Source organism: Triticum urartu, chromosome 2A (assembly GCF_056163025.1).
Source record: "Triticum urartu cultivar PI428250 chromosome 2A, HENAU_Tu73, whole genome shotgun sequence".
NCBI classification, from domain to species: domain Eukaryota; kingdom Viridiplantae; phylum Streptophyta; class Magnoliopsida; order Poales; family Poaceae; genus Triticum; species Triticum urartu.
The window spans coordinates 186276364-186288757 of record NC_141874.1 but is presented as its reverse complement, the minus strand read 5'-3'; the positions used below and the strand labels follow the sequence as shown (position 1 = coordinate 186288757).

At 56.6% G+C, this 12394-nt stretch overlaps 1 protein-coding gene across 1 annotated transcript; it reads right to left on the bottom strand.

The window, feature by feature from the left end:
* Positions 1 to 2038: 2038 nt before the first annotated feature.
* Positions 2039 to 2395, bottom strand: LOC147984469 (uncharacterized). The gene has a single exon (XM_087541113.1). The coding sequence runs from the start codon at positions 2393 to 2395 to the stop codon at positions 2039 to 2041; it is 357 nt and encodes a 118-aa protein (XP_087397239.1).
* Between the last annotated feature and the right edge of the window lie 9999 nt (positions 2396 to 12394).

Below are 12394 nucleotides of genomic sequence, written 5' to 3'. Positions count from 1 at the left end.
ATGGACCCGAAGGTCTGTGGTAAACTACTCACACATCATTGGAGAGGCTATGGTGTTGATGTAGAAGCCCTCCGTGATTGATTCCCCCTCCGGCAAATCGCAGGAAAAGGCCCCAAGATGGGATCTCATGGGTACATAAGGCTGCGGCGATGGAAAATTGGTTTTGTGGCTCCCCTGGATGTTTTCAGGGTATAAGAGTATACATATAGGTGAAAGAAGTAGGTCGGTGGAGCTACGAGGGGCCCACGAGGGTGGGGGCACGCCTACCCCCCTGGGCACGCCCTCCTGCCTCGTGGCTGCCTTGTTGCGTCTCTGACTTCCACTCCAAGTCTCCTGGATTGTGTTTTTTCCAAGAAAGATCCTCGTGAAGGTTTCATTCCGTTTGGATTCCGTTGATATTCCTTTTCTGTGAAACACTGAAATAGGCAAAAAAATAGCAACTGGCACTGGGCCTCCGGTTAATAGGTTAGTGCCAAAAAATAATATAAAATAGAATATTAAAGCCCATTAAACATCCAAAACAGATAATATAATAGCATGGAACAATCAAAAATTATAGATACGTTGGAGACGTATCAATCGCCTTGGTGATGAACTCCTGAGCACTGGGCGCTCCGCGCCTCGTGCCCTCTTGAAGGAAACGTCCAGCGAAGCACGCCTCCACATGGTCCCCGAGCACCTCCCTCGTGGTGACGGCTAGGTCTGAGGCCCTCCAGAAGAGATCCCCCGAGCCCAGCCCGAGTAGAGCGCCGGGCGCATCTTCCTATGCGAGGGAAGGAGGCGCCCCATCTGTGGGCGCAGGTCTTGAGGTGGTGCTGCTGGAGAAGCCGCCCTCCTGAAGTCCTTGGCGGAGTAGCTGTTTCTTCTTGGGGTTGGCCTCGGGAGGGTGCGGGTGTCTCTGTTGTCGGGGTCTTCGGCCGCTGCAACCTGGTAAGCTCGCTCGAGGGAGCACACCGCATCTCTTTCATCGCAGGCGACCGAGATGACGCCGCCACTTCCTGGCATCTTGAGGACGTTGTAGCCATGGTGGGTCACTGCCATAAACTTGGCCATGGTTGGATACCCAAGGATCGTGTTGTACGCAGGCGGATGTGGGCGACGTCAAAGTCGATGAGCTCGGTGTGTTAGTTTTCACGCTAGTCGAAGGTGACAGGTAGGCGGACCTGCCCTATCAGGGTGGTGGAGCCGTCGGTCACTCCTGAGAAAACTTTGGTAGGCTGTAGCTGATCGTATGGCACCTAAAGGCTGTCGAATGTCTCGATGGACAGGACATTGAGCCCTGCACCACCATCGATGAGGGTCTTGGTGACTTGAACGTTTCTGATGACGGGTGAGCAGAACATTAGGAGGGCGCCAGCAGTTGTTGCACACTTGAGCTGATCCGCCAAGCTGAAGGTGATGGTGCACTTAGACCACCTGAGCAGGCGCGTGCCCTCGAGCCTGGGAAGGAACGCATTCACCTCGCGAGCAAACTGCTTGAAGACACGCCGAGAGGCTGGGGCTTGAGCACCACCCAAGATACAGGCGACGGCACGTGGTTCCTGGAAGCCCCCAGCCCCCTCTTCTTGATGGTGGTCGTCGTTTCTCCTTGGTAGTGGCGGTAGCGGAGAGAGGCCAGCGTTGCCCTGAGGGCGGTCCTCACGAGGCTACTCCCTCCAACGGCCCTCGCGAGGCTGGTCCTGCCAGTGGTCCTCGCGAGGCCAGTCGCGCCACTCCTGGCGGGTGCCGCGATCGTCCCAACGTTCTCCACTTCGTCCTCCTCCTCGGTCATAACCCCGGTCATTGCGCTCGGGGCATCGACCAAAGTGCCCATCTCGGATGGCCCTAAGCTCCTGACAGTCGCTGGTATTGTGGCTATGAACACTATGGAAGGCGCAGAAGGGGCGGTTGGCCCTGGATGATTCGGGGTGGTCGCGGTCGCGCTTCATCTCTGGCTCCACCACGAGCACGGCAGCCCCTTGCGCTTCACGTCCTTGATATTTGCCTTCTTCTCCTCCTAATCAGCAGCTGGGAGCTCGAGGAGGGAGAGGCGCCCTTCCTAAGCCCTTGTGCACTTGGTTGCCATGTTGAACATCTCCAGGGACGAGCATAGCTTCTCGTGGATGGCGAGCTCCTCCTTCATCTTGACGTCGCGCATGCCATCGGAGAACATGGAGATGATGGCCTCGTCCGTCACCTTGGGGATCTTGAGGCGGCCGCTGTTGAAGCATTGGATGTACTTTTGCAGGGTTTCCCATGGTTGCTGCTTGATGCGCCACAGGTCGCCTGCAGCTAGCAGGCGGTCGCGAGTGCCTTGGAAGTTGGCGACGAAGCGCTCGTGCATCTCGCCCCATGAGGAGATCGATCCCGTGGGCAGGTTCAGGAGCCACGAGAGCGCGCCGTCCTTGAGGGCCATGGGAAACCAGTTCGCCATGACCTTCTCGTCTCCGTTGGCTGCCTCGATGCTCAGCTTGTAGAGCTGCAAGAACTCCGCGGGGTCGGGGTGCCATCATAGCGCGGAGGCAGGTTCGGCTTGAACTTGCCAGGCCAGCCGACGGTGTGCAGCTCAGGAGTAAAGGCTCGGCAGCTTGCTATGGTCACCGGAGCCCATCACGGTGGTGGAGCCTGATCTTGATATCCATGCACCGCCACCGCAGGCGGCGCACGGTCTTGACGTGGTGGTGCGGGGAGTGCAGGAGCGTTCTCTTGCGGTCAAGGGACCTCCTGGCAGCTTCCTTCTTCGTGTGCGGGCACCCGGCATGGCGGATCACGCCAGGGGACCGCGTGTCTTGGGGCGAGGACACCGTCTTGATGTGGAGGCGGCGGGGGCGCTCTATGAGCCATGCATTTTGGTGCGAGGGCGTCGTCTTGATGCGGAGGCGGCAGAGGCGCTCCGTGAGCTACATCGCCCGCGGCTGGAGGTGCGCGAGGCAGCAAGAGGGATGGTGTAGGAGAGCCCCCGGCAGCGCTGACAAGCTCGGCGATGCGATCTAGTCAGTCGTCGTAGAGGTCGTCGACCAGGCGGTAACGTAGCAGCTCGAGTGCCATGAGCAGCGCGGCCTGCGCGTCCGTGGGCACGCGACGAGCATTGGACGACGAGCCGGGCGGAGTCAGTGACGGGCTGGCGGTGCGTCTGTCCCACCACACTGAGGGGTGCAACGATGAGGCATGCTGCTAGTTTGCTACTGGGCTGGTGGTAGCATTGGCAGAAGGTGATGGAGAACGGCGGGGAGGTCCGCCAACGGGCGCCGTCTGAGCGACGCGGACGGTGAGGGCGGCGCGGCGCTCAGCACGGGCTCAGCGAGCATCAGACATGGATGTGGTGGAGCAGTGGAGCGCGAATCGGCAGAGGGAAAGCTTCAGTGCACCCCTACTTGGCGCGCCAAATGTCGGATCGTGGATTCTGGCAAACCCTTGAGGTTCGAACATTGGGGTGCGCATGAAGATCTCTCTCTTCCTCGCTCACTCTCACAACGATCTCTAGGCCTAGCTCACTGAACCCAAGGAACAAGAGACAGAAGAGTTTATACTGGTTTGGGCCACCGTTGTGGTGTAATACCCTACTCTAGTGTGGTGTGGTGGATTGCCTCGTAGGCTAAGGATGAACTAGTACAAGGGATGAACAGCCTCCTGAGGAGAGGTGTTCTTGAGCTCGGTGTGCTTGTGTGTGTGAGGATGGTCCCAATGATCCGTCCCCTACTAAGGTGGTGGCTAGTCCTATTTATAGAGGCACTGGTCCTCTTCCGAAATGTTTAGGCAGGAAGGGATCCCACAACAGCCAATTTCGAAGGGAGACAACTAGTACAAGTTATCCTAACAAAAGGTGGTCTTCTCCTGCCAAAGGCTATGGTGGTGACGATGACGTGGGCTCCGCGGTGACCTCCGTCATGTCGTCCTGCTGGTCTTGGTCTTGTTGCACTGATATGGAAACCTTTGCATGATGCCTCGGGACTCCTCACCTGCGCTTGCCACTTTAGCACCAAAGAGGAAACAAGTAATCTGCGCCCGCTGGTGCCCGCCTGGCCTTGGTCGTCATGGCTCATGTCACGTGGACCTCGCGAGGTGCACCTTGCATAGATATCCCCGCTCCTTGGGAGCCAGCCTAGGGAGGCTGCCCCGGAGGAGGTCTTGGTGTCGTCCGCCTTGCGAGGCTTGGTCCCTTGTGAGGGTCTTGAATGGTTGCTGGTGAAGATGGGCCGTACCAGGCCATTGGATCAGCCACGCCCTGGGCCACAGGCTGGCAAGTCTGGGTACCCCCGTTCCCAGGACGCCGACAATCTCTTCCTTCTTGCCGATTTCTCCCTCTTCTTCCTCCTTGCTTCGCCATCTTGCCACTACCCCATGGCGCCGACGAAGAGGTTCTCGGCCGTGGAGAAAGGGAAGGCTCGCCAGGAGAGGCCCAGCTCACCACTGCCCAAGAGGGGGCGTGGCCGCCCTCGTAAGCATGCCGCGGCGCCTGCTGCGGCTCCTCGGGGGCGTGGCCATATTCCTTCAGGGACTAGCATCGTCCTTGGTGGCTACAGCGATGCCTCCTCCCACAGCGAGGGCCGCTCTAGGTGGAGCAGCCCTTGAGCCGAGGGGAGGCGTGCCGTGGTCGCCCGGCCTCCTCGGCCGCGCTTCCATTCGGCATAGGTGCTCCCGGGGTTTGTCGTGTGGTCGGAGCAGCCGACTGGCACCTGGCTCCAGCTTCCGCGCTCCTTTGCTGACGAACTGCCGACCGCGGGTCTAGACGGCTTCTGGCTGCAAGCGGACGGCTACTGCAGCAAGGCCTCATGGGCCGCGGTGGAGGTTTCTGCAGGAGGCAACGTTATCCTAGCCCGCGGCTGGCAGATGTTCGCCTGAGCGGGCGGTGTACCCTTCACTTCAAGTACGATGGCGCCGTAACCCTCTTCATGAGGGTGTTTAGGGAAGATGGTCGCCGAGCAGGGTGCTGCCCCGAAGATAGTGGCGGCAGCGATGGGCTCAGCCTGGGCGACGGTCGTGACGAGGCTGAGGGCGAGCTTGCCCTTGGCGACGGCCGCGGTTCGCCCAGCGGCGGCAGCTTCTCCGCCAGTGAGAGCACCAGCAGCAGCGGCTATGACCAGCCGCCTCGTCGTCGGGACCGCTTCGAGGACGGCGGCGGGTTGTCCTGCCGCCACGCGGCAGTGAAGCGCGAGAGGGACTCGGATTGAGCTGAGTCCGGGAGGCCCTCGGAGCCACGCCTCGTCAGTCGCCGCGGTCATGCAGGCCGCTTTTGTTTAACCTTTCCTTTCTTCCTGCATTTTGAAAAAGGTAGATGGCCCTGCTGGGGCATGTAATGAACTGTGGTCTCTATGTTGCTATGTTATGCTTATTGCTCCGACATTGTTCGTGCTCCATGTAGATGCAAAAAGAAGGGGGTGACTTAGCTTGATACGCTCGGGGTAGTTTCCCGTCTCGAGAGGGCGCGCCTCCTGGCATCTAGTGAGGCCTCCTTGTTGTCGACTCGGGAGCCGCTAACCTCAGGAGGTGTCGCAAAGCTGCAGAGTTTGTTATGTCATCTGTCGGGTGCCTTACTCCTCCTTACATGAGCCCTCGGGCATGGGCTAATCATGGCGTAGCGCACCGCGTCGCGGTACCCGTGGGGCGCCAATCACGAGCTCAATCGAGGGCGCCTCACGGAGATCAAGGGAGCCGAAGCTCTGGGGCGATAGGGCTTTGGCGAGGTGTGTCTGTGGTTTAGGCTAGCCCAGCGCACGCACACACCCGCCCAGCCCCCGCGCGAGGCGCACGAGGGAGAGCATTGGGTAACTGCCGTCCTCCCTGACGCAAAACAAAGAAGTGAGCGAAGAAGCAGAGGAAAAGGGGACTCAACCAAGGAATCGAGAAACGCCAGAACTCCAAATTCACTAAAAGGTTGCAAACCAACTACAGAAAGCAAATGAGCAGCCGCGTCCGGCACCTAGTCTAGTCTTCTCAATAGACCGGAGCTAAGTGCTGCCACTAGGACATGGGAGGGAGCCCCTGAGGGCCAAGGGCAGCACTCCGAAGACTCCGAGGCGTGTACAGCCCCACTCATTATTACGTGAGATTGTCATGAGAGGACACCTTCATAGGCACTGGGCCTTGCTTCATGGTAGAACTTCCGGAGGTGCTGGATGTTCCAGGCGTTCTGGATGGGGATCCCATCCTACGTCTCTAGGCGTGCGGAACCAGGCCTGGAGATGCGGGCAATCCTAAACGGGCCCTCCCACATGGGTGAGAGCTTATGCGGCCCTTCCTTGGAGAGCACCCGCCTCAGGACGAGATCGCCCACCTCGAGCGTCCTGGAGCGGACGCTGTGGCTGTGGTACTGCTGTCGTGCCTGCTGGTACCTTACCGCTCGACGTGAGGCTTGGCGGCGGCGTTCCTCTCCCAGCACGAGGTCCATCCCCCGCATGGCATCTTGACGTGCCTCGTCAAACACCAAGACCCGCGTAGAGCACTGCTTGATGTCGTGAGGGGGAACCGCTTCGGCTCCGTAGACGAGGAAGAACGGAGTCTCGCCCGTTGGCTTGGTGGCGGTGGTGCGGATGGACCACAGCACGGATTGGAGCTCATCGTGCCAGCCCCTGCCGCATGCCTCGAGCTTCTTCTTAAAGGTCCTTGTCTTGAGGCCTCTCAAGACTTCCGCGTTAGCGCGCTCAGCTTGGTCGTTGCTTCTGGGGTGTGCCATTGAGGCGTAGCATATCTGCGTTCCAAGATTAGCACAATATGTTTTGAAGAGATTGCTAGTGAACTACGAGCCGTTGTCGGTGATGACACGATTAGGGACTTCGAAGCGGCTCATGAGGCCCTTGATGAACTTAACTTCGGAGCTGGCTGGGATGGTGCGGACGGCTTCCACCTCCGCCCACTTGGTGAACTTGTCTATGGCGACGTAGAGGTAGCAGTAGCGCGCGGGCACTCGAGGGAATGGACCCAGGATATCTAGCCCCTTGACCGCAAACGTCCATGAGAGTGGGATGGTCTGGAGGCCCTGAGCAGGCTGGTGGATTTGCTTGGCATGGAACTGGCAGGCCTCGCGGGATTTCACCACCTCGGTTGCATTGTTGAGTGTCGTGGGCTAGTAGAATCCGATGTGGAACGCCTTGCCCACCAAGGTGCGCAATGACGAATGATGCATGCAGTCTCTGTCGTGTATGTCAGCTAACAGTTCGTTCCCCTGCTCCCTGGAGATGCATCACAAGAAAACATCATTCGGTTGTTTTCGCTATAGCTCACCATCCCGGATGCAGTAAGTTGTGGTCTGCCGAGCTACGCGCTCCGCGTCCACCTCCTTCTCCGGCAGGGTCGCTTGTGACAGGTATGCCTTGAATTCTTTAGCCCAACACCCCTCCTGGGTTCAAGCGCGAGGAGCAGGCGTGCTCCTGAGGTCGGGCCGCAGGCGTGAGCTCCTGAGGTTGGTGGCGGGGCGACCTCCTCCTGAGGCGGCGTAGGCTCCGCAGCCGGAGGGGCCGCTGAAGGCTTGAAGAGTCGCTCCACGAAGACGCCGGGCTCCTGGGGTTGTCGCCTTGAGGACCTGTTGGTGATATCGTCAGCTTCCTTGTTTATGCCACGGGGCACATGCTGTAGTTCTAGGCCCAAGAATTGCTTCTCCATTTTGCGTACCTCCGCGAGGTATGCCTCTATGTGCTCGTCCTTCGGCTCGTACACCTTGTTGGAGAAGTTGACAGGAGCTGAGAGTCGCCCTTGATGGTGAGGTGCTTCACTCCCAAGGCCACCGCAGCCTTGAGGTTGGCGATCAAACCTTTGTACTCCGCGATGTTGTTGGAGACCTTCTCACCCCGCTAGAAGCAGAGCTGCACGACGTAGTAGAGCTTGTCCTGGGTGGGCGAGATAAGTACAGGTCTAGCCCCCGCGCCCTGGCACACGAAGGCGCCATCGAAGTACATGACCCAGCCGTCTAGTGCTTTGCTCCCTGGCGAGAGAGACCGATTCTCGCCCGCTTCATACCCTGGGGCGTCAGTCCATTCCACCACGAAATCGACGTGCGCGGCTCCCTTGATGACCCTGGTGGTGCTGAACTCCAGCCGGAACGCCTGCAGCTCGATGTTCCACTCAGTGACCCTCCCCACTGCGTTGGGGCTTCGGAGTACCCTCTCCAGCGGGTAAGCTGAGACGACCTTGATGGGGTGGCCTTGAAAGTAGTGGCGTAACTTGCGCGAGGCCACAAGGAGCGCGCGTAGAAGATTCTGTGGCATGGGGTAGCGTGCCCGCGCGTCTCGCAACACCGTGCCGACGAAGTACACCGGGTGTTCGACGAGGGCAAAAGTGTTGGTGGAGTCCGAGATCTCCTGAGGCTAGGGCGCCTCCTGAGGCTGGGGGACCTCCAGAGCTTTGTTGCCCATCGGGGCCACCGCAGCCTCAGGAGCGCCGTTTTGTGAAGCTTGGTCATCCACTGGCACCGTTGCGGCCTCAGGGGCGCCGTCTTGGTGCCGCACCGTCCCGACCAAATGTGCAGCGCCGTGTGGTAGGCTCTTGGCCTGGCGCTCTTCCCGGACGGCCACCAGTGCTACGCTAGCGGAATGAGGTGTGGCATCCAGGTAAAGCACTAGGGGCCCGAGAGGACGAGGCGCCACTATCGCCGGTGGGCTGGTTAGGTATCTATTGAGGTCTTGAAATGTCGTGTCAGCCTCCGGAGTCCACTTGAATGGGCCCTTCTTCTACATCAGCTTGAAGAATGGGAGGGCGCACTCCCCCAGTTTGGAGATGAAGCGCCCTAGTGAGGTTACGCAGCCCGCGAGTTTTTGCATTTCCTTGAGAGTCTGCGGCGGGCTCATGTCTTCTATTGCATTAACCTTCTCCGGGTTCGCCTCGATTCCCTTGTGCGACACGAGGAAACCTAGCAGCTTGCCGGAGGGGACGCCGAACACGCATTTCTCCGGGTTGAGCCGCAGGTCTACCTTGCGCAGGCAAGCGAAAGTCTTCTCCAGGTCCTGAATGAGGGTTCTTGCCTCCCAAGAATTCACCACAATGTCGTCGACATAGGCCTCAGCGTTCCTCCTGAGCTGTTGTCCTAGAGCAATGTGCATTAGCCGCTGGAAGGTCGCCCCAGCATTACGCAGCCCAAACGGCATGCAGGTGTAGCAGTACGCCCCGCACGGGGTTAAGAAAGTCGTCTTCTCTACATCCTCCACCGTCATCTTGATCTGGTGGTAACCTGAGAAGGCATCTAGGAAACACAGCAAGTTGCACTCGGCGGTGGAGTCAATGATCTGATCAATGCACGGGAGCAGGAATGGGTCTTGAGGGCAGGCCTTGTTGAGGTTGGTGAAGTCAACGCACATGCACTCCTTCCCGCCCTTCTTGGGCACGACGACTGGGTTCGCCAGCCACTCAGGGTACCGAACCTATGACACCCCCGATTTGACCATACACTAATCATACACACAAATATGTACGATCAAGATCAGGGACTCACGGGAAGATATCAAAACACAACTATACCAAAAAAAATAAGTCATACAAGCATCATATTACAAGCCAGGGGCCACGAGGGCTCGAATACAAGAGCTCGATCATAGACGAGCCAGCGGAAGCAACAATATCTGAGTACATACATAAGTTAAGCAAATTGCCATAAGATGGCTAGCACAAACTGGGATACAGATCGAAAGAGGCGCAGGCCTCCTGCCTCGGATCCTCCTAAACTACTCCTCGTTGTCGGCGGCAGCCTGCACGTAGTAGTAGGCACCTCCAATGTAGTAGGAGTCGTCGTGACGGTGCCGTCTGGCTCCTGGGCTCCATCTTCTGGTCGCAAAAACCAGGTAAAGATAGGGGGAAAGGGGGAGTAAAGCAACCATGAGTACTCATCCAAAGTACTCGCAAGCAAGGAGCTACACTACATATGCATTGTTATCAATGAAAGGGTAGTATATGTGGACTGAACCACAGAATGCCAGAATAGGGAGGGATACTAGTCCTATCGAAGACTACGCTTCTGGCAGCCTCCATCTTGATGCAGTAGAAGAGAATAGATGGCAAGTTCACCAAGTATCATCGTATAGCATAATCCTAACCAATGATCCTCCCCTTGTCGCCCTGTCAGAGAGAGTGATCACCGGGTTGTATCTGGCACTAGGAAGGGTGTGTTTTATTACGTATCAGGTTCTAGTTGTCATAAGGTCAAGGTACAACTCCGGGTCGTCCTTTTATTGAGGGACACGGCTATTCGAATAGATAAACTTCCCTGCAGGGGTGCACCACATAATCCAACACGCTCGATCCCCTTAGGCCGGACACACTTTCATGGGTCATGCCCGGCCTCGGAAGATCAACATGTCGCAGCCCCACCTAGGCACAAGAGAGAGGTTAGCACATCGGTCTAAATCCTATGGCGCAGGGGTCTAGGCCCATCGCCCATTGCACACCTGCACGTTGCGTGGGCGGTCGAAAGCAGACCTAGACTCCCTAATACAAGAGCAGGCGTTCCAGCCCAATCCGTCGCGCGCCGCTAAGTCGCTGACGTCAAGAAGGCTTCGGCTGATACCACGACATGGAGTGCCCATAACTATTCCTGCATAGTTGGTTAGTGCATATTGGCCAGTGGCCAGACTCAGATCAAATACCAAGATCTTGTTAAGTGTGTTATTTTGAAGTAACCGTGGACGCCGACCAGGACCAGGCCCACCTCTCTCCTAGGTGGACTCAACCTGCCCTGTCGCTCCGCCATAAAGTAACAGTCGAGGGCCATCAGGAACCCAGGCCCACCACTACCGGGATGGAGCCACCTGTCCTTTCAGCCCCCACATCGGAATTGCTTGCGGGTACTCTACGAGCCGACCCGACTTTAGTGAGCACATGTATCATATAATATGTATGTAAGTATATCTCGTGATCACCTCCCGAGGTGACCACGGCCCGATAATATGGCATAGCAGACAGACAAGAATGTAGGGCCACTGATGGAATACTAGCATCCTATACTAAACATTTAGGATTGCAGGTAAGGGTAACAACTGTAGCAACAATGACAGGCTATGCAACAGAATAGGATTAACCGGAAACAATAACATGCTACACTACTCTAATGGAAGCAGTAGAGAGAAGAATAGGCGATATCGGGTTGATCAAGGTGGGGGGCTTGCCTGGTTGCTCTAGCAAGAAGGACGGGTCGTCAACACCGTAGTCGAACTGGGGGTCGCCGGTAGTCTCGGGGTCTACCGGAAAGAAGTAACGGAGAGGGAACACAATAAATAACAGAGCAATCAAATCATTACAAAGCGTAACATGGCAATACGCGGTGATAGAGGTGACCTAACGCATGGATAGGTGGTACCGGCGAAGGGGGGGAACATCCGGGAAAGTATTCTCGGTGTTTGACGTTTTTGGACACACGAACCAGGGGGATTTTTGCATGTTCGCGATGCTAGGGATGTGTGGCAAATGAACGGACTGCGTATTCGGATTTGTCTCGTCGTTTTGAGCAACTTTCATGTATAAAGTATTTTCATCTGAGCTACGGTTTATTTTCTATTAATATTTGAAGTTTAAACAAATTCTAGAATTATTATTAATTGGAAATTAAATAGCAATTTGCTATGAGTACACATACACACTGAAGTGTAACCAGCAGAGTTGTTAGAGGCTGACAAGGGGCCCCGTTGACTGCTGAGTTAGCAGTTAACAGTCAGCTGTTGACTAGTCAAACTGACCAAGGGGTCCACCTGTCATAGACAGAGTTATTTAACAGGGTTTAATTTAAACTAAAAGGGTTTATTAGTGGGGGTGGGCCCCATCTATGAGTGGCTAACTAATTAAGAGTTTAAGTTTTAGTTATAAAACTGGTTTAATTAAGCACGGCGTCCACATGTCAGCATCAGGGGGTTTGTCGGATTTCGGGTTCCGGCAGACCCTTGAGGTTCGAACACTGGGGTGCGCGCGGAGATTTCGCCTCCTACCTACCTGCACCCCTCCGCCATGCTAGGATCTAAAACTACGGAAAGAACAACACAAGAGACACAGGGTTTATACTCGTTTGGGCCACCATTGTGGTGTAATACCCTACTCCAGTGTGTTGTGTGGTGGATTGCCTCTTGGGCTGATGATGATGAACAATACAAGGAAGAACAGCCTCGCGAGGGTCTGTTCTTGGCTAGGGCGATGAACTGCTCGGAGGAGTTCAGTCACCTTTCTCTCTCTCTCTCTCTCTCTCTCTCTCTGCTTCCTCCAACCGACCGGACCCCTTTGCTATGTGGGTGGTGTTGGGAAACGTAGTAATTTCAAAAAAAATTCCTACGCACACGCAAGATCATGGTGATGCATAGCAACGAGAGGGGAGAGTGTTGTCTACGTACCCTCGTAGACCGAAGCGGAAGCGTTGACACAACGTAGAGGAAGTAGTCGTTCGTCTTCCCGGTTCAACCGATCCAAGCACCGTTACTCCGGCACCTCCGAGTTCTTGGCACACGTTCAG

Coding starts and splice junctions, on each gene's coding strand:
- LOC147984469 (XM_087541113.1), bottom strand. CDS start 2,395: ATGGCCCTCAAGGACGGCGCGCTCTCGTGGCTCCTGAACCTGCCCACG.